The 26461-nt window shown below is 42.2% G+C and overlaps 1 protein-coding gene across 2 annotated transcripts in view; it reads left to right on the top strand.

Annotated features, from left to right (window-relative positions):
- DPP6 (dipeptidyl peptidase like 6) overlaps positions 1 to 26461 on the top strand; it is a 385855-nt gene that overhangs the window by 319226 nt on the left and 40168 nt on the right. For both annotated transcript variants that reach the window (XM_054171251.1, XM_054171252.1), the window contains exons 9-14: positions 13237 to 13391; positions 14448 to 14545; positions 20169 to 20292; positions 21840 to 21878; positions 25660 to 25767; positions 26349 to 26440. In XM_054171251.1, coding sequence (XP_054027226.1) covers positions 13237 to 13391; positions 14448 to 14545; positions 20169 to 20292; positions 21840 to 21878; positions 25660 to 25767; positions 26349 to 26440 — 616 coding nt within the window. The remainder of the gene's footprint in view (positions 1 to 13236; positions 13392 to 14447; positions 14546 to 20168; positions 20293 to 21839; positions 21879 to 25659; positions 25768 to 26348; positions 26441 to 26461) is intronic.

Below are 26461 nucleotides of genomic sequence, written 5' to 3'. Positions count from 1 at the left end.
GAAGGCAACAGCCTGAAAACAGCCATGGGAATGGACCTTGCTTGATGGGAATTATCTGGAGATCATTGTATTTATTGCATTTGGTTTGATTTTCCAGTCCCTGCCTCAGACTGGAGGCACAGAGATGACTTAAATTATTTGATTTCACTTTTTAAAAAATTAAACTTCCCTTGATTATTGAACTGACCTATACTAACCCAGAGACTTAACATGTTGCTCTGGAGCATCACCCAGCAGGCTGGAAATGGTGAGGAGAGAAGAGAAGAGCTGCGTCCCCGGTAGCTTAACGGTTTTAGATGCGATAACTGAGGCTGTGCTGCCCCTCAGAGGCATGCCACAATGTTACAGTGCATGATGAGGGAGAGGATTTATTATGGTGCTTTTAAATTATCTTGAGGAGTTTTTTTCCCTCCCTCTTCTTTACTATTCTCTCCCCAGTACCAGGTCTGTATGTGTAGAGGCTCTTGATACGGATCTAAAAAGCCCTGTGTTTAGTGCTTCATTCCCAGATTGTTTCATGCATAATGAGAGCCTGGAGAGATCATTTTCCATAAAACCATGTAGGTGTTTTAGGATCATTTCCTGCTTCTCAGCCCTTTTCTCTAATATTTAGTTCTGGTATGACTGTAGAAGTCTCATCAGCCACTGAGGATAAAAAAATATCAGATGGAATGGGATGGGAGGGTCAGGAGAAGGTTGAAGAAGCTGATGTGGCTATTGTCCAGTGCTATGGAGCAGGGAGTGGATCTGGGAATTTCCCTGTGGACTTCTCCATTTTAACCAGGTCTGTCAGTGAAGCTACTGCTCTGGCTCATGGGCAGCACTAATAAATGCCAGACCGAGAGCAGCACTAGAAGTTGGCATCCTTCTGCTTGCACAGCTCAAGTGACAACATATTGAGATGAACAAGAAGTTCCCTTCTGCCCACTCACAAGCTCAGGGTTCTTTTAAAAACCACTTTCTTGGGAATGCTGAAGTCAGTTAAAATGTTATGCTGTTCAAGTAAGAGCACCACAAGCCTGCATGTAGGGCATCTCTTGTTTATGAGCCTACTTAAGAACTTGGGGCATCTGGTTTTGACCCTGCTTGTGAGAAGAATTTGAACTGAATGCTGACCTGGCAAATAGTGAACCAGGAAAGCCTGGCATGCATCAGAAATGTTTCAGTGCTTTTGAGATTTAGACTGATGCAAGACAGAATAATAACCTGGAATAGGAGAAGTGATAACTTTAATGGGATTGTTCTGGCTCTGTTAGCAGAGAGCATGCTGTGCCAGATGAGAAGTGGGAGTAGTAAAACTGAAATGCAGGTGTAACAGCAATTTTCTTCTACTGTGAGCTGCTATTTGAAAGTGTTGTAGTACATGATCTACTCAGTGCTGAGGCCCAAGATTGTCTTTAATGAGCAGATCACACAGGAGAGCCCTGCTGAATGGCACCTGAGCCTGAAGAGAAATTGCAGGAAAAGTGGAGAAGCCAAGAGGTTTGCTTTCCTCTACCCCACTGAGTCTTCAAAAGGGCCACTGCAGATCCAGTCCTGCCACATCCCTTTTCCCTGGGAGAGGAAGATGACAGTGACATGATGCATCAGCTATGTTGCTCAAAGCCCAAGCGGTGTTCCTGACTAAGTAGATAGGGATTTAACCAGACAACCTTTCTGTTTCCCTCCCAGAACTGGTGTTCTACTGCAGGAGTTATTTGCTAAATAATGTTCCTGGGTCATCCAAGGGCTGTCCCTGATCAGCACTGTCCCATGTTTGGCCTGTTCTCCTCATGGAGAAAGTATACATTTGAAAGCACAACTGAGATATAGTTTAGAGGAGAATCTAGACTTTGCCTTCAGTGCAGTAGCTAAAATGTGGCTGAAGATCAAGAGCCACCTCTCCTGTATGACCTTATTTTAAGCTTGTAGTTTAGATTGGTGGAAACAGTTTGCTTTACTGACCACTTGAAAAAGAAAGCATACAATAGGTGCTTGGCTGCACAGTTTTCCTGAGTAAATGTCTATTTTTGAGTAGGAAATAATGAATCATGAGTGGATTTGGTTCTTTGGAACCCAGTAGTCCTTAGTGGACAAGGATAACACTGCTATGTTTCTTAATATGACACTGAAAACAAAAAACTAGATCTTTAATTAGTATGTCTCACTAGATACATTATTTAGGGCAGTTATGGGTTTGTACTTAAAATTGCACTAATCCAGTTCTTTGGGTACACAAGGTACCAAAAGATAATTTACAGGCAATTAGTCAAGCAGGTGGTTGTGTTTGTAGGAGTATATCATGGGATGCAAACCAGAAACCAGGCACCCTGTTAGCACTCCTTAAAGAAATGCTCTTCACTGAAAAATACTAAAGATCTGTGTAATCATGATGTATTTACACTTACTGGTGGATTCCTGTTAAGCCTGATAATGATGAAACCTCATACCTGATGAGCCAACAATCTAATTGGGATGTATAGCCACAGAGTGGAGAACAGAGACTTCAGGGCTTGGAGGGCAATGACAGAGAAGCATCACAGCCTCCCTTTCTGATGGACATTCCCTCTGTCCCTGTAGGACCTGGGCAGAGTGAATCTGTGGGAGTGCTGCAACTGTGTGGGATTGCTGCAACTATTTGTTATCGGTGGGAAAGGATATTCAGCCAGCCCTGAGCTCCTGTGTTTTCCAGGGAGAAAGTTGCCATGAAAAGATGAAAGGCATCCAAGCAAGCTTTAGAAATCTAGTGCGGTGTACATTTAAATTGGTGTCTCTGAGGGTAACCTACATCCCAATACTCCAGGAAGAACATGACTTAGAAAAATTACTTTTTTTTTAGTGATAAACAGTAAAGGGCAGGGAGTACAGCTCACTCAGAGGGGACAGAGGTATTTTCTTAGCCATTTGATAACATTTCACATCTGAATGTTTGGCAGCATTTCAAAACACATGTTTTATAGCCTGAAGGTGTGAAAATACGTGCCAGCTTGGTATGCCCTGTGGCCTGGTTGTGCTTCAGGCTAAGCAAACACCCCACAAAACCAGACACAGTCCCCAGCCTGCTCCAGAGTATAATGAGGTATTGGTCAGCCATGATCTCAACACAGCAAAACTGCTAATGTTGTGGATGCTATGGTAAAAATATTGCAGTGGGGGGGAAAAAAAAGAGCTGTTGTAATGAATCTTCTTTTATGTAGGAAGTGTCCTGCATACTAAATAGGAAGTGCTTAAGGGCAGAGCAGGCTATGAGAGCCTTGGAAATGAAGATTAGTCTACGTGATGTGTTGTGAGCCGTTGGGTAGATAAAAATGGAGCCATCTCCAACCTGCCAATAAAGGCAACAGATAAAGAAGGGAAAGGAAAAGAATGTGTGGTGGTGTGGTTTTTTTTTTTTTTTTTCCAAAGCTACCTTTAATCAGCAAAAACCAGCAGACAAATTATCTTTGGTAGGTGGGGATTTGTGGGGTATGGGTTACATTTGTTATCTGGTAGGTCATAAGCTTTGTTATAATTTCCGGTATTGGCTCGCTCCAGCCTCAGGAACAATGGGAGCTGGATCCAGTGTGTGTCATTTGTAACTCTCTGCATGTCATTTGTATGGTAATGGGGGACTTTCCCTCATCCCCAGTGATTTCTGTGAAATTCTACATGCTGGTTCTCAGTATATTCAGCTGACTCCAGTGTAAATTAAAAATGCACATTCATGATCCTCGAACAAAGCAGGCCAGGATAATTAGTAATTTGATACTGTTCTGTACAACACCACGCCAAGTAATACTTATAATTTGCAGTTAATTAATCAGGGTTTTGTTGTTTGGTTTTTTTTTTCCTTAAAATTCTTAATTGCCATCCTATGATATCCATTTTTAATAAGTTGGTTTGTGTTTTTTTTACTTTAATAAGTTGTTTTTTTCCTGGCAGTTTTAGAAGGGCAACAAAGCTGGGGAGGGGTTTGGAACAGAAGCTCTATGAGGAGAGGCTGAGGGAGCTGGGGTTGTTTAGCCTGGAGAAGAGGAGGCTCAGGGGAGACCTTCTTGCTCTCTAGAACTACCTGAAGGGAGGTTGTACACAGGCAGGGGCTGGTCTCTTCTCCCAGGCAACCAGCACCAGAACAAGAGGACACAGTCTCAAGCTGCACCAGGGGAGGTTCAGACTGGATGTTAGGTTGAAATTCTACACAGAGAGAGTGATGGGCTATTGGAATGGGCTGCCCAGGGAGGTGGTGGAGTTGCAATCATTGGAGGTGTTTAGGAGGAGACTGGATGGGGTGCTTGGTGCCGTGGGTTAGTTGATTAGATGACGTTGGATGATAGGTTGGATGCGATGATCTCAAAGGTCTCTTCCAGCCTGGTCTATTCTATTCTATTCTACTCTATTCTATCTTTTCTGTGTGCTTATCTGAGTCCATAGTGGAGGTCCTCCAAGACTTGCACCTAGGAAGAACAGAATCCCTATTTAACATGCGAGTGCCAGCACTCTAATAAACAGAGTCAAACCACCCTGATTCATCAGTGGCATAACCTTATTATACACCATTACTGCCATTAATAATAAATGTTTCTGTTATTTAATAAAAGTATTTTTTCTGAGATATTGCTCTAAGCTAATTTGAATTCTGTTTTTATCCTCTTCTCTTTTTTATTGTTCCTGGGTAACTCCATTGATCTCAGTAGTTCCTCTGATTATTCAGTACTGTAAAATCAGATTCATCCTCTGAGTCATTATTGAGCTAAATCTCTCGTTTGGCCAGGTCCTGAATCACTGTTCAGGTTGAAACCTCTTGGAATATTGCCATAGAAGGGCAATATAAACTCTGAGTGGGTTTTTAATGGCTGTTCAATGACTGCAGCAGTTTAAACTGGGTAAGAAATTTGAAGCTGAACTAAATTCAGTGTGCTACAGTTCCCATTTTATAAAGCAGGAGTGTATGTTGCAATATTAACTGAGGTTTATTAGCACTGCTGCTAGGTGACTAGCAGGTGCTGCTCAGGGTGTATCAATCAGGCAAGTAATTCATGTGAGAGACAGGTTGCACCAAGTGCTGATAGAAGTCCATGGGGCAGGAGAATCAAGTCCTTTAATAGCAATGTCAGGCTGTTCAATCTTTTTATCTCTCATATTTCTTTATTAAACATTAAAAGAGATTGCTTTTGGGCCACTTGTGTTCTTGAACTGTTGCAATCGTCTAATGAATTTTTGATAGTCAAATTCAGAGGGTTTTGTGATCACTAACTTTCTTGATGTGTCTGTAGCTATTGAAATGGATCCCTTGTGTCAAGGTTGGCTGTCCATCTTCCTCCCATCACAAAGCCCATAGATTAGGTGGGAAGAATCTGTAAATTTTAATTTAAATGAAAGGTGAAGTGGAAGCTACTTGAGCAGGTTTGAATAGAGGAATATTCAGCATATAATGAAAGCCTTGGTTTGTCTCACTGCATTGCACAGATAAGCAAATTGTATTTCCAGTCATAGCAACCTGTTTAGTGACAGAAGAGGGGGGGTGGAATAAAAAGGCAAGGAAAAAAAAAATGATTTGACTGTAAGAAAACCTACTGCATTCAGTCAGTTGGGCAACATGAGTTCTGTCTTGTCTAGGTCCTTAGCAATTGAAAAGGTACAATATGTCCTTGCAATGAACATTTACCCACAGCAATGAGATGCAGTGCAAATTACTCAGAATGCTTTTGCCAGGAAAAGTTTCTACAGATTTAGTGCCTCTAGCTAACAGGCTTTTGTGGAGAGCTGACAACAGGCTGTGTTTATGCCAGATGATGGAAAAATACATTCTTATTATGTGTTAGTGGCATACAGCAGTGTGCCACTGCTGTTGGGTTTTCTCCATGTTGTTTGCTCTTTGGAGTGTTAGGAACAGGAATAGCTGACAATATGATCTCTGAGAAATATTTCTGCTTTCATAATTCAGTCCCCCTTTTCATGATTGCATCTGGACATCCTGACAGATCACAGGCTTGCCTGTGTTGATGAAGTGTCTGCATGTCAGTTTAGCCAGGATGGTCCAACAGCTTTTCACTGTGTCTGAAATACTCACACCACCAGAGGAGGAAACGGGCTAATTGTTAGGAGATGCTGTGAGCATTAATCATTAATGCTTTTGAAAGCAAACAACTAAGAATTGCTAAGGATGGTGCACAGGGATGAAAAAGCCAGAAGCACAGAGAATGAAATTTCTTAGATGAGCAGGAGGAGGATATGGAGGGAGCTCAACATTGTTCTGCATTGTTTGTCCAAAGAGGACAGTATTTATTGCAAAACAGGGCCTGAAATACTGATCTGCCTTCAGGACAGTGAGACATCATGTATGACATGTGGTAACTCTGGCTGCCAATCTGCTGTAGCTGCTCTGGAGGAGAAAGTAGACCTTCTGGGGAGCTGCTGATTGCTCCTGGATCCATGTGATACCTGGTGGACATCTCCTCTACATGGCCTTTTGTCATCCAAGTGGGATTTGTACTGCTGAACATACTCAGTGTTCTGGGGGAGCTGCTGGCCCCTCTGGCCATTTCCAAGTGGGTGAATTCTTACCTTGTTTGTGAGAACCTGCCTGTACTTCTCAGATGATATCACACACTTGTGTGCATCTGCTTGGTTAGGTGTTTTTATTTCAACAAGTCTATCTGAATGAGTGAGGGAGATTTTAAACATTCACAGTTTCTTAGTTATTCAGCCTTCTGTGTGTATTCTGGTAGGAGCTGCTGGTAGGTACCCGAGGACAAGATCAGGTTGGTAGTCAATACCACCAGCAATCTGAAGCCCCCAAGGACTAAGACAGCAAAAAATATCTGTCAGTAATTTGTCAATAACCTTGTAAACTGCACCCCAATGCCCTGAGTCATACAACAACCACCGGATCCTTTAGTGTTGGAAACACAACAAATTAGAAGGGTCAATGGACTAGGGGGAAAACACAACCCACAAGCATTAAACTAGGAGGGGTTTTTTTTGTGGGTGAGATGAGTAGCCTCAGAAACTCTCTTCTGCCTGTCAGCACCTTGATGCCATCCTAATATGATCTTAGTCCTGCTCCTTGGGGAGAGGTGTCCTAGAAATTGTCCTCAGAAAAAAACAATGGTGGATATTGCTGGTATCTGGAAATAGGAATAAGGAGTCCAAGTTAGAGTGGTCTGGATTTGGCTAGGCTGCTTGGCAGTGTTGCCTCTGATATGAACACTATGGTTCTGCTGGATGTTGTTTACTCTTCATCCTTGTGTTTTTCCCTCTGGGGTCTTCACTTGGTATCAGAGAGCAACCAATGGTGACATTTCTGCTGTAGCATGGCCACTTGTGCTGTTGTTACACAGAATCACCTTCATCTTGCAGAAACAAAGATGGGCCATGGCCCATTTGCCTTCAGAATTTGTGGGGTTTGCCAGTTTGCCAAGCTTGGGCTTTGTTCAGGCTATGCAACACTTCTGGGGCCCACATAAGAGATGTGGAGATAAGACACAACCTTGTTGACCACGCAGAACACATGAAGAATCCCATGGGGTTATCCTCAGTGCCTAGAGTGAACCATCTTGCTGAAAATAACTTTTTTCCCAAATCCTCAGAGTCTGGGCATGGGATGCAGAAAGCACTGGTCAAACCCTCACTCTCTCAACACAACATTCTGCATGAGCAAGGGGCTGCAAGGCTGCATGGGCAGGAAACAACATATGTTCAAGCAATTAAACTGTGTGACTAAGGGGAGATTAATGACACTTTCAGCCCACACTTTCACTGTGCTTGAGGAGATGCAAATCTCCTGGCTGGGCTCCTTTCCTGAAGATGTGGGCCTGCCACCTTCTCCTGGCTGCCAAACACACGAGAGCTCCTTGCTCATTGTTCTCTTTGGCTCTGCTGATGCATAATGCTGCTGCCATCAGGTGGTGAGCTTTACGGATCAAGGATTTGGTATTTAAAATGCGCTCTCTAAAGCACATCCTCAAAACCACCATGAAACTAAGTAGTATTTTATTCTTCATAAGCATGCTGTCTGTCAGGGGCAGAGGTGGGTATGTATTTTGAGTGGGAATAAATGGTCACTGGGATGAGCAATGCAAGCCAAGATTCTCTCAGGATGCTTTGGGCAACTGCACAAATACCTTGGGAACAGTTGTCATCCTCCTAGAGGGGCTGTGGGATCAGGCTGAACCTGGAGGTTGGGATCTGCCAAAAAATATTTTCTTTTCCTACAAAAGGTTGTTGAATTTCTTTTTCGTGGCCCTGCAGAATGGCTTTTTTCCACCTGTCTCCGTTGCACAGCTGAGAAAGAGGATGAATTCCATGGAAATCAATAGTGCTGCAGGGCTATTGCTGACATCAGCACAAAGTAATGGCAACACAGGAAAATTTGGATTGGATGCACTGATATAAAACCCGGTTTTCTACTATTTGCATGCACATCAATACTTTAACACCCATTTTATACCTATTAAAATGACTTCATGGTAGTCAGTGTAGATGTATGCTACAGCAAGTGAGAGAAAAATTTGCTTGGGTGTGTATGAAAGCTGCCATGGTGTTCTTCTAAAGCCATCCCTGAAACACGTGTCGGTGAGGGCCAATATGAAGAATGTGTTTTCCCTAACAGGGTGAAAATAGTTGCTTTCAAACTATACAATTGTAATCGATTTGGACGTGTGGTTGGTGGCTTGAGATGATCTAGTAATTGATTTTAAAACAGATGGCAGCTGTCAAATAAGCATTTGTGTTTATTTGATGTTTCTGTGAGAGCCCTTGGGGTTTCTCTATCTCAGAAGTCTTTGTTTTCTCCTTTCCTAGACCCCCTTTCTGTTCTCTGATCTCTCTTTCTCTTGTGTTCTTTTGATGCTTCCTACTGACAAATTCTTTTGAGTTTTCTTTCCTAATGTAAGGCATGGCCTCTGTGTTAGGCTTTAATTTGAGTTGGTTTCAAATTCCTTTTTATTAACAATTTTAATAAAAACAGCAAAATTTCTTCAGCGCACCAGAAACTTAACGGTTTGAGCATCGCCTACAACACATGGCACCAAAAAAAACCCTCTTTTGATTGTGGTTCCTGGAATTGCTACACTTCTACCACATCAGCAATAAATAACATAGAAGGAGAAGTTCCCCCCCTCTCAGACAGAATCTTGCATCATTCTTGTGTAAAATTTAAAATATTCTGGAATGAATTCTACTGACAGAAAACTGGATATAGAAGCATAGAATCAACAAGGTTGGAAAAGACCTCAAAGATCATCAAGTCCAACCTGTCACCACAGACCTCATGACTACTAAACCATGGCACCAAGTGCCACATCCAATCCCCTCTTGAACACTTCTAGGGACTGTGACTCCACCACCTTCCTGAGTAGCACATTCCAATGGCTAACAGCTCTCTCTGTGAAGAATTTTCTCCTCACCTCGAGCCTAAACTTCCCCTGGCACAGCTTGAGACTGTGTCCTCTTGTTTTGGTGCTGGTTACCTGGGAGAAGAGACCAACCCCCTCCTGGCTACACCCACCCTTCAGGTAGTTGTAGAGAGCAATAAGGTCTCCCCTGAGCCTCCTCTTCTCCAGGCTAAACAACCCCAGCTCCCTCAGCCTCTCTTTGTAGGGCTTGTGCTCGAGTCCTCCCCCCTGCCTCGTTGCCCTTCTCTGGACACATTTAAGAGTCTCAATGTCCTTCTTAAATTGAGGGTCCCAGAACTGGGCACAGTACTCAAGGTGTGACCTAACCAGTGATATGTGTGTGTGTGCACCTGCTCAGAGTCGATTTATGTTCCATCTTTGTCTTCTGTGGGCACAACATTAACAATATTGTTTTGATTTCCTGCTGAAGAAGAAAATGCAGTATCTGGAACAAGAAGGGGATTGTAATAGTATAAAATAAATCAATCTATTTAATAAATGAAACCTAAGTGCCTCTACCCATTACAGCCTTATTTTGGCTTCTTGAGGTGCAGAAAGCTGCTTTTCTAGATGCAGTTAAAACCCCTTTCTGCTGAGTCTCCAAGGCCACCTGCTCAGCTGTTATAAGTGGAAGTTACCTTTTTTGAAGTTAATGACTTGCAGTTGTTAACTGCAGCTCATTTGTATAACACAAGGGGCCTCACCAAAGGTGGACTATCACTCGGCTCTCCAGAGGATCTTGTGTTTAACTGCAGCATGGATCCATGAGCCCTCTTTGTCTTGGAAAAGGTTAGGGGTTTTTTGCATTTGTTACATTTTTCTTGGGCCTTCTGTATTAGGAAGACATTAGCAGTTAAAGACTGACAAGCTCTTAGGACCAGTCTTTCACTGATTGCTTACTCCTGTAGAAGGGTTTTATGTGCCACCCAGTCTGAAGAGGCAGTATCACAGTTCTTGTTCAGTGAAGGCGACTGCACATGCCATACTCACTGGTTTTGATGACTGAATGTCCCATGTAGCACCCAGCGACTGCAGGTTTTGAGGAAGAGAGCATAAGTTGTGATCAATTATCACTTCATAATCTTAGCTGGGAAGTCATGAGCCATATATGTGGAGGGTACCTTTGTTTTTTAAGAAAAAAACCTAATTTCTAATGTACATGAAGTGGGTTCTGAACTGACTTTAGAAAGACCCAAGAGTATTGAATGCAGCTGATGTTCTGAGCATGGGGTAAGTGCAATCACAAAGAATAAAGTGTCCCTGAGAACAAAATGTCTGCAAATTTTGTTTTACTTTCAGCTGAAACTTTGTGGTATTGATGCATCTTATACTTTATAAGAATGTTCTCTGGTTTGTTAAAACTAACTGATCTCTCTCCTAATGACAAGGTCCTGGCTTTGTTTCAAGGCAAAGGTTCACACAATTAAATCTCATTAACAGAGGACCACAAAACCTGCACTAAAGCCTTTCTTGGCATGTGACTTTCATCAGAACTGCTTCATTAAATCTGAGATCCTGGAGAAAATGTTTGCTGAATAAAGTCATTCCTAATTAATGTTAAAATGTCAAGGATTCATCTGCCAACTGTTTTTACTCCTTTCTTCTTTATATTCTTAATTATCTCTTTAATGAGCAACCGATCTGAAAGTCAAAAGCAGTATCTTTTACATATGTGCAAAACAGGTGGGACAGTGCAGCAAAGCAGTTTTGCCAGAGTTGTACCTTTTTGTGTTAGTATCTGCAACCTCCTAAGACATCTTTCTGAAACCTCACTTAGGTGTTTCCATGAAGTATTAATGTGCAAGGGTGATTTTTCTCTTGCACCCTCTCTTGAATTTTTATCTCAATCCATCATGCAAATCTGGAGTAACAGAAGTGTCCAGAGAAGGGCAACAAAGTTGGTGAGGGGTCTGGAACACAAGCCCTATGAGGAGAGGCTGAGGGAGCTGGGATTGATTAGCCTGGAGAAGAGGAGGCTCAGGGGAGACCTTATTGCTCTCTACAACTCCCTGAAGGGAGGTTGAACACAGGTGGGGACAGTCTCTTCTCCCAGGCAACCAGCACCAGAACAAGAGGACACAGTCTCAAGCTGCACCAGGAGAGGTTCAGATTGGGTGTTAGGAAGAAATTCTTCATAGAGAGAGTGGTTGCCCATTGGAATGTGCTGCCCAGGGAGGTGGTGGAGTTGCCATCATTGGAGGTGTTTAGGAGGAGACTTGTTAGGGTGCTTGGTTTAGTTGATTAGGTAGTGTTGGATGATAGGTTGGATGCGATGATCTTGAAGGTCTCTTCCAACATGGCTTATTCTCTTCTCTTCTAAGTGTCCATTTGATGAATATAATTGTCTGTCTGTTCTCCAAGGATCACTCCTCCAAGATTTTATTTTCTTTATTTTAAGAAATAAAACAGTCTTGGGTGAGTTTCTACTCTTCAGACCAGAGGGTCATGCTGGTTGGATCAAGAGGTCATCACAGGGTAGTGTGGGAACCTGGTGCATCTGAACTCTGAAATTCCTCTTTCCTTCTTGAATTGACCAATGATGACAGCAGAAGTTGAAGATGCTTGAACTTGTGTAGCAGGGTTTCAGTGGTGGGTGAAGGCTTAGGAACACTGCAGCCACTTTAATTCTTGTTCTCACATTAAAGTAATGGGACCTGTCTTCCTGCCCATCAATCTGTACAGCATATGTAAGCCCTTCTGCTATGGTTTAAATAGGAATGACTCATATGATATTCAGCCTCTTAATGAAAATGGATTACATTATTGCCTTTTGCAAAATGAGAGGTTTAAAAAGCCAACCTAGTGTCTTCCAAATGTCAGAAGCTGGAGACACTTTGGACAAAGAGTGAATTTTATAGCTTTTCTGGATCTCTATGAGCTGAAGTCATCCTTGCAATGAAGAACATTAAATGTTAAGAAAAAGAGTTAGAAAGTAAAAGTTCTTTGAAATGGTGTTTAATGAGAATTAGGTTCTGCCAGTCTTGAAAATGATTTCTTATTGTGACAATCTGGTTTTTCACCTTACCTACTTGAACTCTGACATGTTTGTATTGGCATCTTTCTGAGTACCTTTCCAACAGCAGCTGCACTATTCAAACAATACAAAAAAATCTGTAATCCCAAAATTCAGTGGTAAATATGGTCAGTCTCTGACCCTGGCTACTTATGGAAATTTGCTTTCCAGAAGTGATTTGAAAAATGAAATGGGGGTAACAGTCAAGGTGGTATCCAAGTCATAGACTGTAAAGCCTGATATCTTGTAAAGTGTTTTAAGACCCCAGCATTGCATAACTTACAGAAAATGACTTTTTGTGTTTATTCCCAACTGGCAGTAGAGCTTAGGAGGATGTACATTGTAACTGAATCACTCATATCTAAGTATAAATGCTGTTTGAATCCACTGATATGTGTCTGGTATAACTGTGTGACCTCTTTGTGGGGAGAGCTCAAGCTCAGTCACTGCAGTTCTCTCTTAGCATGAGGGACCCACAGTTACCATCAGGCAGGAAGGAACCCAAGCACTGCCTACACGTGCACAGATAGATGTTCATGTATCCTACAGGACACATAGCAGGGCCCTTTATGCTGTCATGAATATGTTTACTAATATGGATGATTTGATGTTTCTTCAGCAATATAATTATGCTTAATAACCTATATATTTAGAGTAATTGTTATCAGTTGTGTTCATTTGTGTGTGTGGTGTAATTTAATGAATATTTTTAATTGATATTCCTGTGGCATCCTCCCTGTGCTGTGATTAGACTGGGATTTTCAGGTCTGTGCTGTTTCATTTACTGCTAACTAGTAATTTATGTCTAATAGCCTCTTTTTCTGTTATCTCTCTCTTTTTTTTTTTAATTCTTCTTCATTTTGTCATTAGAGGAGATCTTGAAGACTCATATTGCTCATTGGTGGTCTCCTGATGGCACCAGGTTAGCATATGCAACAATTAATGCCTCCCGAGTCCCCACCATGGAGATCCCGGTGTACACGGGCAGCCTTTACCCTACTGTTAAAACATATCATTATCCAAAGGTAAGGGAAAATAAAGCAAACAGTCCTGCTGTTCTGTCAAAAAAAAAACCACCCACCTATTTCTTTTTCTGATAAGCTCAGGCAGAAGACTGTCTAATAGTGCACATTCCTAAGCAATCAGTTGTTCCTCACTGAATGTGGTCTTCAGTTGCTCTTTAGTTGCACTTGTAAGATTGCAGTTTTCTGATTGAAATGTTAGTCATTCTAAATATAATGAAAATGAAATGTAAATATTCTTGCTTTGGACCCCCACAGAAGCACTTGTGCTTCAGTGCTGCAAGGGGGTTATTGGGGTCTGAGAGCTTGGAAGCCAGCATTCCTACATTTAAGTATATTTTTCTTTAATACAGAAAGAAAATTCCATATGTAGGCTTCCAAATCCAGCCAGCCAGGATGGCCTAATGTCAGAGGAGATAGTATAGTTTTGGAGACATTGTGCTTAAGCACTATATAGAGCATAGTGAAGGACAGAAACAAAACTTAAGAGCCAATCTCACAGTCCTGCAGTGGAAAGACAGCACCACCACTGAACTCTTACCAGTATTTGTGCTGCTCTCACTGAGGTTTTCTACTGTGAGACAGTAGAGGATACCTACTGTTCTGAAGTCAGTTCTTCTGGGTGTCTGATCACCTAAGACCTCACATGTCAGTCCAAACTGAACCTTAATTTAAGTGGAGACTTATCCACATACATTCAGGTTTTGTGAAGAAGATTTGGGCAGCAGGGGCTGCCTTTTCCTACAACACAAAGTAAATCAATCTTTTACTGTATCTGCTATCACTCTGTTAGACAGTATTTCTAGCTGCCCTGAAAAATAGAGATTTGGCCAAGGCTAAAGTTGTCCCAAGTAGAATTACCTCCTGGTTGTGCCCACCAACCTTTTCACAGCTCTGTGCCACATCAGTAGAGTTCCAGTCTCCCTGTGAATGACCACAGCAGTCCAGGTGGCAACCCCATACAATGGAAATGCATTTTATAATTCACAGGGATGTAATAAATCAAACCCATTGTGTGTTGTACAAGGTGTGGTAATTTATTCTCCTTTTAAAATCCAGGCTGGAATGGAAAATCCAACTATTTCTTTGCATGTCATTGGTCTGAATGGACCTACCCATGACCGGGAAATGACTCCCCCAGATGATCAGAGAATGAGGTAGGTGCTTTCTCACCCTGGGATACTGGACCACAATTCTCTTAGACTCTGACTTTTTTCAACATCATTTTATAGTACCTTTCTCTGTCACTATTGGAGAGTTGAATTTTGTGTAAATCTGCTTGCTGTCTACAACTACCTGAAGGGAGGTTGTAGCCAGGAGAGTCTCTTCTCCCAGGCAGCCAGCACCAGAACAAGACAGCACAGTCTCAAGCTGTACCAGGGGAGGTTTAGGCTAGATGCTAGGAAGAAGTTCTTTATAGAAAGAGTGATTGGCCATTGGAATGTGCTGCCCAGGGAGGTGGTGGAGTCACCATCACTGGAGGTGTTTAGGAAGAGACTGGATGGGATGCTTGTTGCCAAGAACACATTAATTCACATTACAGAAGGAATATTGTCTACAGCCAATACAAAAGACCGTGAAGCAGGCTTGTGGCAGCCATATAACACATAAACACAAGCTCACTGCTTCATGGCATGAACACAGCAATGAAACCAGGTGGACATCTTGCAAGTGCACTGCCCAAAAATGGAAAGCTCTTTGCCAGTTTTAGGGCAAGTGGATTTTAGAAGTTGGCCCACAATTCAGCCAGCTACTTGAGACACCTGTTTTTAATTAAGCACTTAAGTCTGTATTCAGCAATAGATTAATAATTTGACTTGAACTTCAGCATGTGATTCAGCTAGCTTTATGGGTCTGTGAACATCTGGAAGGAAGATCATATTGTTCAGGAGAAAAGCAGCTTTAGATAATGCATGGCACTCCGCCCTGCAAAGCCCAGAGATTAGAAACCAAATCCAGATTGCAGTAATTTTGATGCAAACTCGAAACAGGTTTATAGCAGGGCAGAAATCACAAGTATCCACAGTCACCCCTCCAAATGTAATGCTGTAAGATGTCCCAGGCTCATCTTAGTGTCCCAGAAACGTCTTAGTGTAGGAGCATTCAACCAACATGCATGTTGACCTCTTTTTCACTGATTGCTCAATTAGATATCTGCATCTGTAATTCCAGTACCAATAAAAACAGAGGGGCAGCACAGAGCTAATGAAACAAGGCAGCTTAGAGGGCAGGGGAAGGTGCAGGGATGATCTTTGTTGTGCATGCTAAATATATAAAGCCTGTGGATAGGCTGTGTAGTCATCTGATGAAAGGATACTAAACTGTTTATGGTGAGAGTTGCCTTTCTTTGCTAGGAAAGCTAGAGTCAGCCTCAGAACATGTTTGCAACTGAATAACTGTAAAATACTCTAAATGCATTTATACAACCAGAGCTGTATGACCTGTGACCAAACCAAATGGGCAGAAATACACTTGCCTTTCAAAAATGCCACTTCAGATCTGTATACAACAGGCAGCAACTCAGGATCCCTGTATACCCTTTGTAGCCTCAGAACTGTAGCTCCTAGACTATCATTCTTCTTTTGCTGGTATGCTCTGTAAACAGAGAATCACAGAATCACCAAGGTTGGAAGAGACCTCAAAGATCATCAAGTCCAACCTGTCACCACAGACCTCATGACTAAACCATGGCACCAAGTGCCACGTCCAATCCCCTCTTGAACACCTCCAGGGATGGTGACTCCACCATCTCCCTGGGCAACACATTCCAATGGCTAACAACTCTCTCAGTGAAGAATTTTCTCCTCACCTTGAGCCTAAACTTCCCCTGGTGCAGCTTGAGACTGTGTCCTCTTGTTCTGGTGCTGGTTGCCTGGAAGAAGAGACCAGCCCAGAAATGTTTTAATTGCAGTAATGACTTCATACTGCAGGATCCAAGTGCTGTTAATACATTTTTCTTTATGGCTGTAATTTATTTGGTTCAATCAATGGTGCAAAATGATGCAAAATATATCATAATTAATTAGCCTCTGTATATTTCATCAAGACCATGGCAAGTGCCATCCCTAGAGCATGCTCTAAGCAGTGGAGCTAGAGCAATAGGGGGGCATTTTCATTATGCATATGTTTTTCTGAAATGAGAGGATTAGTGTGATAACATTTCATTAAAATAGACAAGAGAGATGCACTGTACAGCTACAGAAGGGAGTTCCAAAGAAGCAGGGGAAGCTGGTGATAAGGATCTTCACGCAGAGCCGTCCTATCTGAAGCATTTCAATGTGCTCAATCTGTTCACACAGATGATATATGGACAGAATGGTACTTCTTGGTCTCCTTTTTATCTGGAGCAAAGCGGTTTAGTACAATTAATTAAGCTGAGAATGAAGTGGAGATATGCCAAGGTCTTTTTTTTTTTCTTTCAGAATTAAAGTCAGTCAGAAATTTTCCATGGAATTGGGATATTTATCAGTTTAGAGAAAAGTAAAGCCTGATGACAGAAAAGCATAATTTTTTAGGGAAATGTACAATTTTGACAAGTATTCCTTTGAAAGCATCTTTGATTCTGAACATTTTTGCCAAGTTTTCTCCAATGCCATGCTTTTCTGTGAGGGAAAAAAAAAAGAATGTGAAGGGAAGGAGTGGAAATTACAGTGGAAAAAATAAAAAAGGAGGCAGTATTATAAAATTGAATGCCTGACAGTTTTTATTTTAGTGAAAACATTTGGACCCCAAGAGTTACGTCAGCACTGGTTAGGACACACCTTGAGTACTGTGTCCAATTCTGGGCCCCTCAGTTTAAGAAGGACATTGAGACACTTGAACATGTCCAGAGAAGGGCAACGAGGCTGGGGAGAGGCCTCAAGCACAAGTCCTATAAGGAGAGGCTGAAGGAGCTGGGATTGTTTAGCCTGGAGAAGAGAAGGCTCAGAGGAGACCTTATTGCTGTCTACAACTACCTGAAGGGTGGGTGTAACCAGGAGGGGGTTCTCCCAGGCATCCAGCACCAGAACAAGAGGACACAGTCTCAAGCTGTGCCAGGGGAAGTTTAGGCTGGATGTTAGGAAGAAGTTCTTCACAGAAAGAGTTATTGGCCATTGGAATGTGCTGCCCAGGGAGGTGTTGGAGTCACCATCACTGAAGGTTTTCAAGAGGGGATTGAATGTGGCACTTGGTGCCATGGTTTAGTCATGAGGTCTGTGGTTGCAGGTTGGACTTGATGATCTTTGCGGTCTCTTCAAGCCATGGTGATTCTGTGAATTGGATGATCCAACTATGATCCAACTTATTTCTCATGCCATATTTGCACCCTAGGTGGCAAATTAACAAGAGATGTTATCCTCCCTGAGTGCAGAAATCATCACTGGCCTTTGCACTGGTCATGAACAAATAATGGAGAAATTCAGACAACTGAAGTCTGAATCAGTGGCAGGAGCTCTCATTGCCCCAGGAGCTGTGTGCTGGGCTTGCTGCCTGTCATTTGGCCACATCATTGTCTGTTTATGGCTTTATCATTGATGTTGTACTTCAGGTACTCATTCTGTACTTCATATTTTAGATTCATACCTCCAGAAAGTAGTTAAGTAAAGTTAGGATGTGAATAAGGGTGCTGCACAGTAACCAGTCTCAGATGATTGCAAACCCAGCCATCAAATCTCTTTACTGGGGTGGGGAGATAGATTGTAAAGTGCAGCATAGTTTTATCGCTCCTGAAGGGGCTCAGAAGTTATTCCTTTCCCTTAGGTTAGTGTGACCTGACATGAGGTAGATGTCTACAAAGTGGTCAGGTACCAGCTGGTCTAGAATTCACTCTATGGGAAGAACTGTGTTCTCCTTAAATCAGCTCTGTATAAAATCTTGGGACAGGTCAGGTGAAGAAGACTTGGGAAATGCATCGAAACCCTGTTTCTCACCACTTGCTGCTCAACCAGTGCATCTGCTGGAGCTTTAGATGTTTAGAATGAACTGAGATGAATCACACCTTGTTGTCTCATTTTCCTCTGCAAAATGGGAAGCATAAAACTCAGCTGCCCAACAGCAGAGATGTGAAGTAAACTGAAGACTCCGTAACACTCAGAGACCAGAGTAACTACTGTACAAGTATCTGCAGTTGTTTGCTGGCTGGGATATCCATGGGATAAGCTTCCAAGAGAAACTGAGACTTTGTGCCAATCTCTGGGGTGGTAGAGAAGACACCATTTGGCCTTAAATAGTAATCAAAAGTCCCATAGAAAGAACTGTGGCTGTAGTGCTCAAATGATGAGAGAGAGGTAAAAATTGAATAGCTGTCCTTCAAACTTTAAATTGTATTTACGGGCAAAAATGCTCCGAGCCATAATATGCACTAAATTCAAAGCCCTTTTCTGGGCAGACTAAATCTGCTCAGCTAAATTTGGAGAGAAAGAAGAGATTGTTATATAGTTTAATTTTGGGGTTTTGTTGTTGTTGTTGGGGTTTTTTTCCCCTCTGAGGGCCTCTGCCGTTGTTGACAAAGAGTAAAATTGCCAGTTTATTTCAAGCACTGAATTCTCAGACTGCTGTTGTCTCACCTGGAAGCATCCTTCTTTCCAGTGCAGTGGATGCAATTGTTTATGTCTGTTGTTATTTTTCCCCAGCCAAATTCAGCCACTAAATATTACTGAAAACTACAAAATCAATTTCCAGCTTGTTATTTTGCTAGACAAACGGGCTTTTGTTGCTCTTGCCCTTTCTCTTCAGTGTATTCAGGAGTGCTTGCCAGCACACAAAGTACTCTCAAGTGACACAGCACATTAATTCCAAAGAGAGCAACAATTCCTTATACATATTTTATAGCAAACAAATGAACTAATACATTTTTTATAGACTGGATGCTGTGAAAAGTCATACTATAATTTCAGGATGTCTTTGTCCTGCATAGCCCAGCAGCGTGTTAGAACATCCCCAGCTTTGTCAGCTCAGCCAGTTTTCGCCTACAGACAAACTGAAGCCCTGAACTCTTGGTCTTGTTGTGCACATCTTTGACTACCATTGCAGACTGCCTCTGAGAAGGTGATCATGGATGTGTTTGTTTGTGATTCTGTGTTTTCCAGCCCAGTCTAAGTGGTTCCATTGCTCACTATTGTACAGGAATATTGATTACAGAGCTGTGCAGCCCACACTGGTGATTTACTCCAAGTATTACTACAACCTGAATATGTCCAGCAATAAAGGATGGTACAGGGACTGTGGGATGATGATTTTGCCAATGCAAACTGTCACATGTCTGCTGATGTATTTATGGCAACCAACTGCATCTGCTTTACCCAAACCCTGTATGTCTCTTCTTGATATTTTCCTTTTAATGCAGGGTATTTTTATGTTAAGTAAGCATATTTAGTGGCCAATAACTCTTCATGAGCATAAAGAATCCAACCATTGACAATGATGGCTCTGTCAGCTGGTTAGTGTGCTGAGATTGGAAATCTTTTGCAATTTCTTTTCCACCTGTGCATACACTTGTAGCTCCAGGCATTTCAGTCTTTCATGGAAGACTGAAAAGCTTGAAGGATCCTTTATCTCTGAATTCATCTCTTCTTTGAAAATGATTTTCAGAAGTGGCAGATAAAACACCTGCATAGCCCCCCAAAATGTCATTTTTAGGGGTTGAAATCCATACCTAAGGAAGCCTAAAGACATCAAGATGGGGCAGCATTAATAACCGGAGATCTCTCCTAGACCTGCCTGCAGCAGCCTCTGACTGCTGTTCCCTGTGGCAATTCATTAGGATGTTGTGATTTGTTGTATGTCTGTCTGTGTTTGCAGGGACTACTACATAACCATGGTGAAATGGGCAACCAGCACCAAGGTGGCAGTAAACTGGCTGAACAGGGCCCAGAACGTGTCGATCCTGACGCTCTGCGATGCCACCACAGGAGTCTGCACAAAGGTAAGACAGAGGAAACAAGTGGTCACTTGCCATCAGTGTTCACATCCTAGGCAAGGAAAAAATGTTTCAGTTATCCTACCTGGCAACAAGTCAGCTGGCACACATTTATTTAGACAGACACAGAGTGTAAACATTTTTTCCCCCACACCTTTTAAAAAGCCAGGAGCAATCTGTCCCTGCTGCACACTCTGTCTATGTGTAACTGTATATGTATACCAGCACACATCAACAATTTGTAACCTGAATATCTGTGCAACATTCTAGGTAAATGGCATAGATATTTAGCTAGAAGTGGCTAATGCCCACAATTTCAATGTAGTTAACTGATACACAGAAACACAGAATGTTAGGGGTTAGAAGGGAACTTAAAAGATCATCTACTAGAACCTCCTTGCCAGAGCAGGATCACCTAAAGTAGGTCACATACCTTCTACAGTCATGCTAATGTAAAGGGCATATTGATATAATCTGTGTCAGTACTAGCAGATAACATCTTTTAAACTCACATAGATGTTTCCACAGTAGAAAAGTACTCTGATATAAATGTCCCTTGAAAGAATGATGCAATACTGTCCGTAGCACACAGTGAAGAATCTTTTCTTAACTCCTTTTAATTCAGCCTTTATTAGCTTCTTAGACAGGCTTTATTTCTGTGGGGAATAATATATCTTTTACTGGTCGATAGTAAGCTGAACATGAGCCAGCAGTGTGCCCAGGTGGCCAAGAAGGTCAAGGGTACTCTGGACTGTATCAGGAATAGTGTGGCCAGCAGGAGCAGGGAAGTCATACTGCCCTTGTACTCAGCACTGGTTAGACCACACCTTGAGTCCTGTGTCCACTTCTGGGCCCCTCAGTTTAGGAAAGATGTTGAGTGTCCAGAGAAGGGCAACAAAGATGGGGAGGGGTTTGGAGCACAGCCCTGTGAGGAGAGGCTGAGGGAGCTGGGGTTGCTTAGCCTGGAGAAGAGGAGGCTCAGGGGAGACCTTCTTGCTCTCTACAACTCCCTGAAGGGAGGTTGTAGGCAGGTGGGGGTTGGTCTCTTCTCCCAGGCAACCAGCACCAGAACAAGAGGACACAGTCTCAAGCTGCACCAGGGGAGGTTTAGGCTGGGTGTTAGGAAGAAATTCTTCATAGAAAGAGAGATTGGCCATTGGAATGGGCTGCCCAGGGAGGTGGTGGAGTCACCATGACTGGAGGTGTTTAGGAAAAGACTTGATGGGTTGCTTGGTGCCATGGTTTAGTTGATCAGATAGTGTTGGATGATAGGTTGGACTTGATCTCAATGGTCTCTTCCAACCTGGTCTGGTCTATTCTATTCTATTCTATTCTGCAGTTATGTATTTTGTTTGCATGAGCAAAATATTCTCTTGAGCAGGTACATACTTATACATCAGAGAGGAATAATAAGGGATGCAGTTACTGGATTTTAAAGCAGTTTCTTCGTAATGCTGCACAACTTTTGCCATTCAATCCAATTGCTTCTTGCACTGATAAGTAAAGTGTAATACACAAGAGGTATGGTGTTTAATGGTCTTGTTTTGTTTTAGAAACATGAAGATGAAAGTGAAGGCTGGCTGCACAGACAGGTAATAGTGATCTTCTCTTTGTGGTCAAATTATTGGCAGGGTTTTTTTTTCTTTCTCTGTTTCCCAAAGGAAAAACAGATTTCCACAGTGGAGAAAGATACTGGGAAGAGTGCGTGGTTTGTAGTATAGAAAACAATTTCCCAGCAATAATTTCCTCTCACTGAAGAGGCCACCTTCTCTGCTAGGTCCCACAGTTCATAGCCTGAGATTTGTTTGGATGTGAAACAGACAAAATGTTGATGCTGGTGGAAATTCACCCGCTGACATTGTAAGACTCATCAACCTCAGTGGTAGTCCTTCATCCTGCTTCTTGAGACTGATGATGATTTTAAGCAGCATGGTGGTTGTTTACAGATATTCTAGGCAGGAAGGAAATCCACGGCTGAAAATAAATAGGACTAGTAAGTCATTCAAGACACATAAGAAAGGTGAAAAGTAAAATTAGTGTCAGTAGGGCATCTGAAACAATGAGAGTTAACATGGAGCACAGAAAGGGAGGGGGGATACCTGATGCAGTTCAATATCTTGTTTTAACAGACAACTGTGTCACTTAATTCTTCTGCTTGTGTGTAATACATTGCATGGCAATGTGCTCCTATCCTCCAAATGAAATATGACTATAATTCCTGAAAGAAAGGGGGGAAGGGAAGGGGAAGGAAATTTAAACCCCCAAGAAATTTTGATTTATGGGGATTTGTTTGTAGTTCTTTCTGGCTTGAGTTTGCTTTTGGTTTGGTTTGTCTGATTGATTTTGTGGAGGAGGTTTTGTTCTGTTTGTTTGGTTTTTTTCCCAGAAAACGTTGTGGTGGGTTTTTTTTGTTTGTTTGTTTCAAAATATGTCTATATAAAATGTCTAGATTTCCAGAATGTAAATCTCTGGAAGAGAATTTACAGCACTTCCCCAGCATTCAGTTTGTGGAGTGACCTCAGATTTGATTAAGCTGTTCTTCAGGGAGAAGCTGATGACACCAATTCAGCCACAACACTGAACTGTTTTTCATGGGATATGTGAGCACCAGACAGGTAGTAGCATGTTAGATAAAGATCTTGGACTGTATTTTTCCCAGGTCCAGATTTAAAGCATTTCACATTCTGTCACACCTTGGTCAGAGGTTCCAAGAACCTGTAGAAACTGCAGTACATACAGTTCATGGCAAGAACAATATGCCAGTGGCTGTCCTACAGCAACAGGCTGTGTCTGATCCAGATAAAAAATGATTTTACAGAGGAAATAGATTTTTGTGCTTCAAGCATTGCAAATAAAATGCTAACTCAGGTCCCAGAAAGGCAAATGGTATCAGGGACTCACACTCAGTCAGATTTAAGCTTCAATTCAAACTGTTCTGAAATCTTACAAGAGTTACCCTACTGTTTCTAGCCTTTATACTTGAGTCTGAGAGCACTGAGGTATTGCTACATGTAGCTGACATGAGGACAGCTTTGTCCCTCATCTGCACAAAGCAGAGGATTTCTGGAGGCTTCCATTGACTGTTTGGGAAGAGTTCATTTGTCTAAATACAGAGAACTAGCTGAGCAAAAAGGCACAAATAGTCATAAAGACTTAAGAAGTGTCCTACTGAGTCTCACCACTGCTCCCTCAGCTCCACTGTTCTGTCTTGAGAGGAGAGCAGCTGCTGGTATTTAAGGACAGTGTATGAGCTGGCTGCTTTCTGCAGTCCACTCCTCCCATATTTCACAACCATCTACAACAAAAAGATTACAGGCATTTGAGAATGTCTATCTAGGATCTGTTAATGAATCATGATATTGTTCAGTCCTTCTTTGGACCTGATACCAGCTGCTTCCATAAGCCTTCTGTGGCAAAAAACTTACAAAAATTCCCTACCTGCTGCACGGGAGAAGTATTTTCTTTAGCCAGCATTAAATTGATCTCATGGACAGCTTATCTATTGTAGTGCTATAGGATTCAGTCAACAGTGGTCAACCAAAAGTTCAAACTGCAGAATCTTTTAGTTACCTGCCCAGCGTAGCTCCTTACAGTATCAAATCCTATTCCGAAAGCTTTTCAGCCTAGTATTTCCCCATTTGCCATCTGGGATAAATCGCCACCTCTATGAAGATCCTAGACAAAGTTCTGACTCTATTAATGTGTTGTCTTTGTAGCAACAGGGACATGCAAACCATCAGTCTCACAACACCAGCTGAGTGTTAAAGCCTGGTATTTATCATCCATGCTGTGTACCTCCTTCCCCCGTAACTCTGAATGAACCTCCAGCTAACCTGCATCATACCTGCTCTCACTGGCAGAGATGTATTACTGGAATACATAATTCAATAGGCACAGATACAGAAATGGAGAGTGAACTCATTGCTGTTTACCTCAAAAAAGGAAAACTTGTCAAGCAGAAGGTTTGCCCAAGTTATCACAGCTGTTTTTCAATGAGGTTTCTCCTGTCAGGAAAGACATTTGGAAATAACACCAATTCATGTTTCAGGTTCCAGAACAATGTCAGAAACAAATAAGCTCTATTATTTCATAGAGCTGCAACAAGCTGTAAATGGGCATATTTTAAAATACACTAGAAACCTGAGCAAGAGAAAAGGAAAAGGAAAACAAATGGTTTGAACATCTGATACAGCATTGATAAATCTGATAAATAATGGCAAAGAATTAATCAGTAAGTAACTGGGAGCAAAGGAGCATACAGTGAGAAAAATGTATTAGTTTATGAGAAATAAAAGAGTTTATTTCCTTTCTGTATTAGCTATAAGTCTCCCTGCACAATCAAGTCCTTCCTGGCTCAGTGTGGTATCTGGACACTTGCCAGAGAGTGTAATTAGCACTGAACTAAAAGACAACCCAGAAGAGGCTGGGCAACGTTTTTCCTGTTGATTGCCCTTGAAGAAGAAGAATCCAAGAAGCTAGACCAGGGAAGTCAAGAGTCAGTCAGTCCTAGAAAAGCCTGATATCACAGGAGAGGTTCAGCTCTTGTTTTATTCTCAACTCTTCAGGATTTAGAGTAGCTTCTTCTAGCCATTTCCCTTGGTACAGTGTTATTGTGTCACACCATATGGACCATCCTTCTGCTTTCCCTTGTAATTTACTGTTCAGCCATCTCCTGCAGTGGAGGCTTCCTATGTGCTTTGGGGTTCCTTTGCAAAAATAACACAAAGACCCCTCCAGGAGATGCTTACTTGTCATGTGTAGTGTTTGATTTCCTTCTGTTGAGTCTCCTCTGTCTGAGGTTGAAAGTTCTAGTCACTCAATAAAAGTCAATCATCGTGGTCACCTGGGAGCTCTGTGTCAAAGACAGTTTTGCAAGATATCCTCCCCTTCCTCAATAATTCAGTGAAATAAGCGTGTGTAAGGAAGAGACAGCAGTTAGATGCTGTTCCTTGTGTTTCCTCAAGGAACAGGAACAGATCAGTTCTTCCAGCAGGGTAAGCAGGGTTTGTCAAACTTGTGCCAGTGAGGTTCAAACCATTTCAGAAGGCTGTATTCCAACTGCCCTGAGCAGTCAGCTGTATACATGGTCTTTTTGCTTTGCAAATGGGAATTGCCTTTAGAGCCAAGGGGCTCTCCTTGCTACCTGTCTCCCTATTTGCTCACAGCTGAACGATGTCTGCTTTCCCGAGAGAAAGAAACAGTAATCTTCAAAACTTTCTCCTGTTTCCAGTGGGATTTTTGTTTGCTTCAGGTTGCTGTGAAAAAGCACTCCCTGTTCCACTGAGAATCCATTTCATGGGGTTTTGCAGTGCTGAGCAGCTTTGAGTACAATGAATGAACAGTTAACACAACTCTCACATCTGCCACTTACAGAATGAAGAGCCAATTTTTTCCAGGGATGGTCGGAAGTTCTTCTTTGTCCGCGCCATGCCTCAGGGAGGACGTGGGAATTTCTACCACATCGCCATGTCATCATCACAGGTGACTCACTCGCTCTTCCCGCTGCCTTGGGTCTCACCTGAAGCAGAAGGCAACACAAAGTATCATCTGTGCTTGTTTCAGCAAGGCTGGAGGGGCAAGTGTAGAATGTGGGTCTTGGGCCTAAAAGGAAACCTTCGGCCTAAAAGGAAGCCTTCAGTGATGCTTTATTGGGCATAAGAGAATGTGAGTTTCAAAATGAGATGCTCAGAAGCAAAAGGTCACCAAACTATCTTGTTCCAAGCAATAGCATCGCTTTGGTTTAGGTTTGGATGCCTTCTTAGTTGTATGTAAATTAGTAAATCCACAAAGGATTAATCAGAAGCTCAAGGGCACACTGGATTAGAGGAAAGAGTTTGAAGCTCTTCTGTGCTGAATTCATCCCATTATCTTCAATGGAGTTATGGTTAAAATGATTTTGACTCTCTATTATTCCTATGCAGGGGCAGGGGTGGGAACTGCAGAAGCATGCTTTATTTTTAATAGGCTGTGGAGTCAACAGAGCTCCCTTTTTCAGAAGGGAAGCTTTTCTGGGATACCTCTTTTAAGAAGAAAGCAATCTAGTTCTCTTTTCTTTCTGGCAGCCCAATAGTAGCAGCGACAACTTACAATCTATTACATCTGGTGACTGGGATGTGACAAAGATATTGGCATACGACGAAAAGAGGCATAAAATGTAAGTAAACTATGCTCTGAC

This window comes from Dryobates pubescens, chromosome 21, assembly GCF_014839835.1.
Source record: "Dryobates pubescens isolate bDryPub1 chromosome 21, bDryPub1.pri, whole genome shotgun sequence".
Lineage (NCBI taxonomy): Eukaryota > Metazoa > Chordata > Aves > Piciformes > Picidae > Dryobates > Dryobates pubescens.
This window is presented reverse-complemented; position numbering and strand designations above follow the sequence as displayed.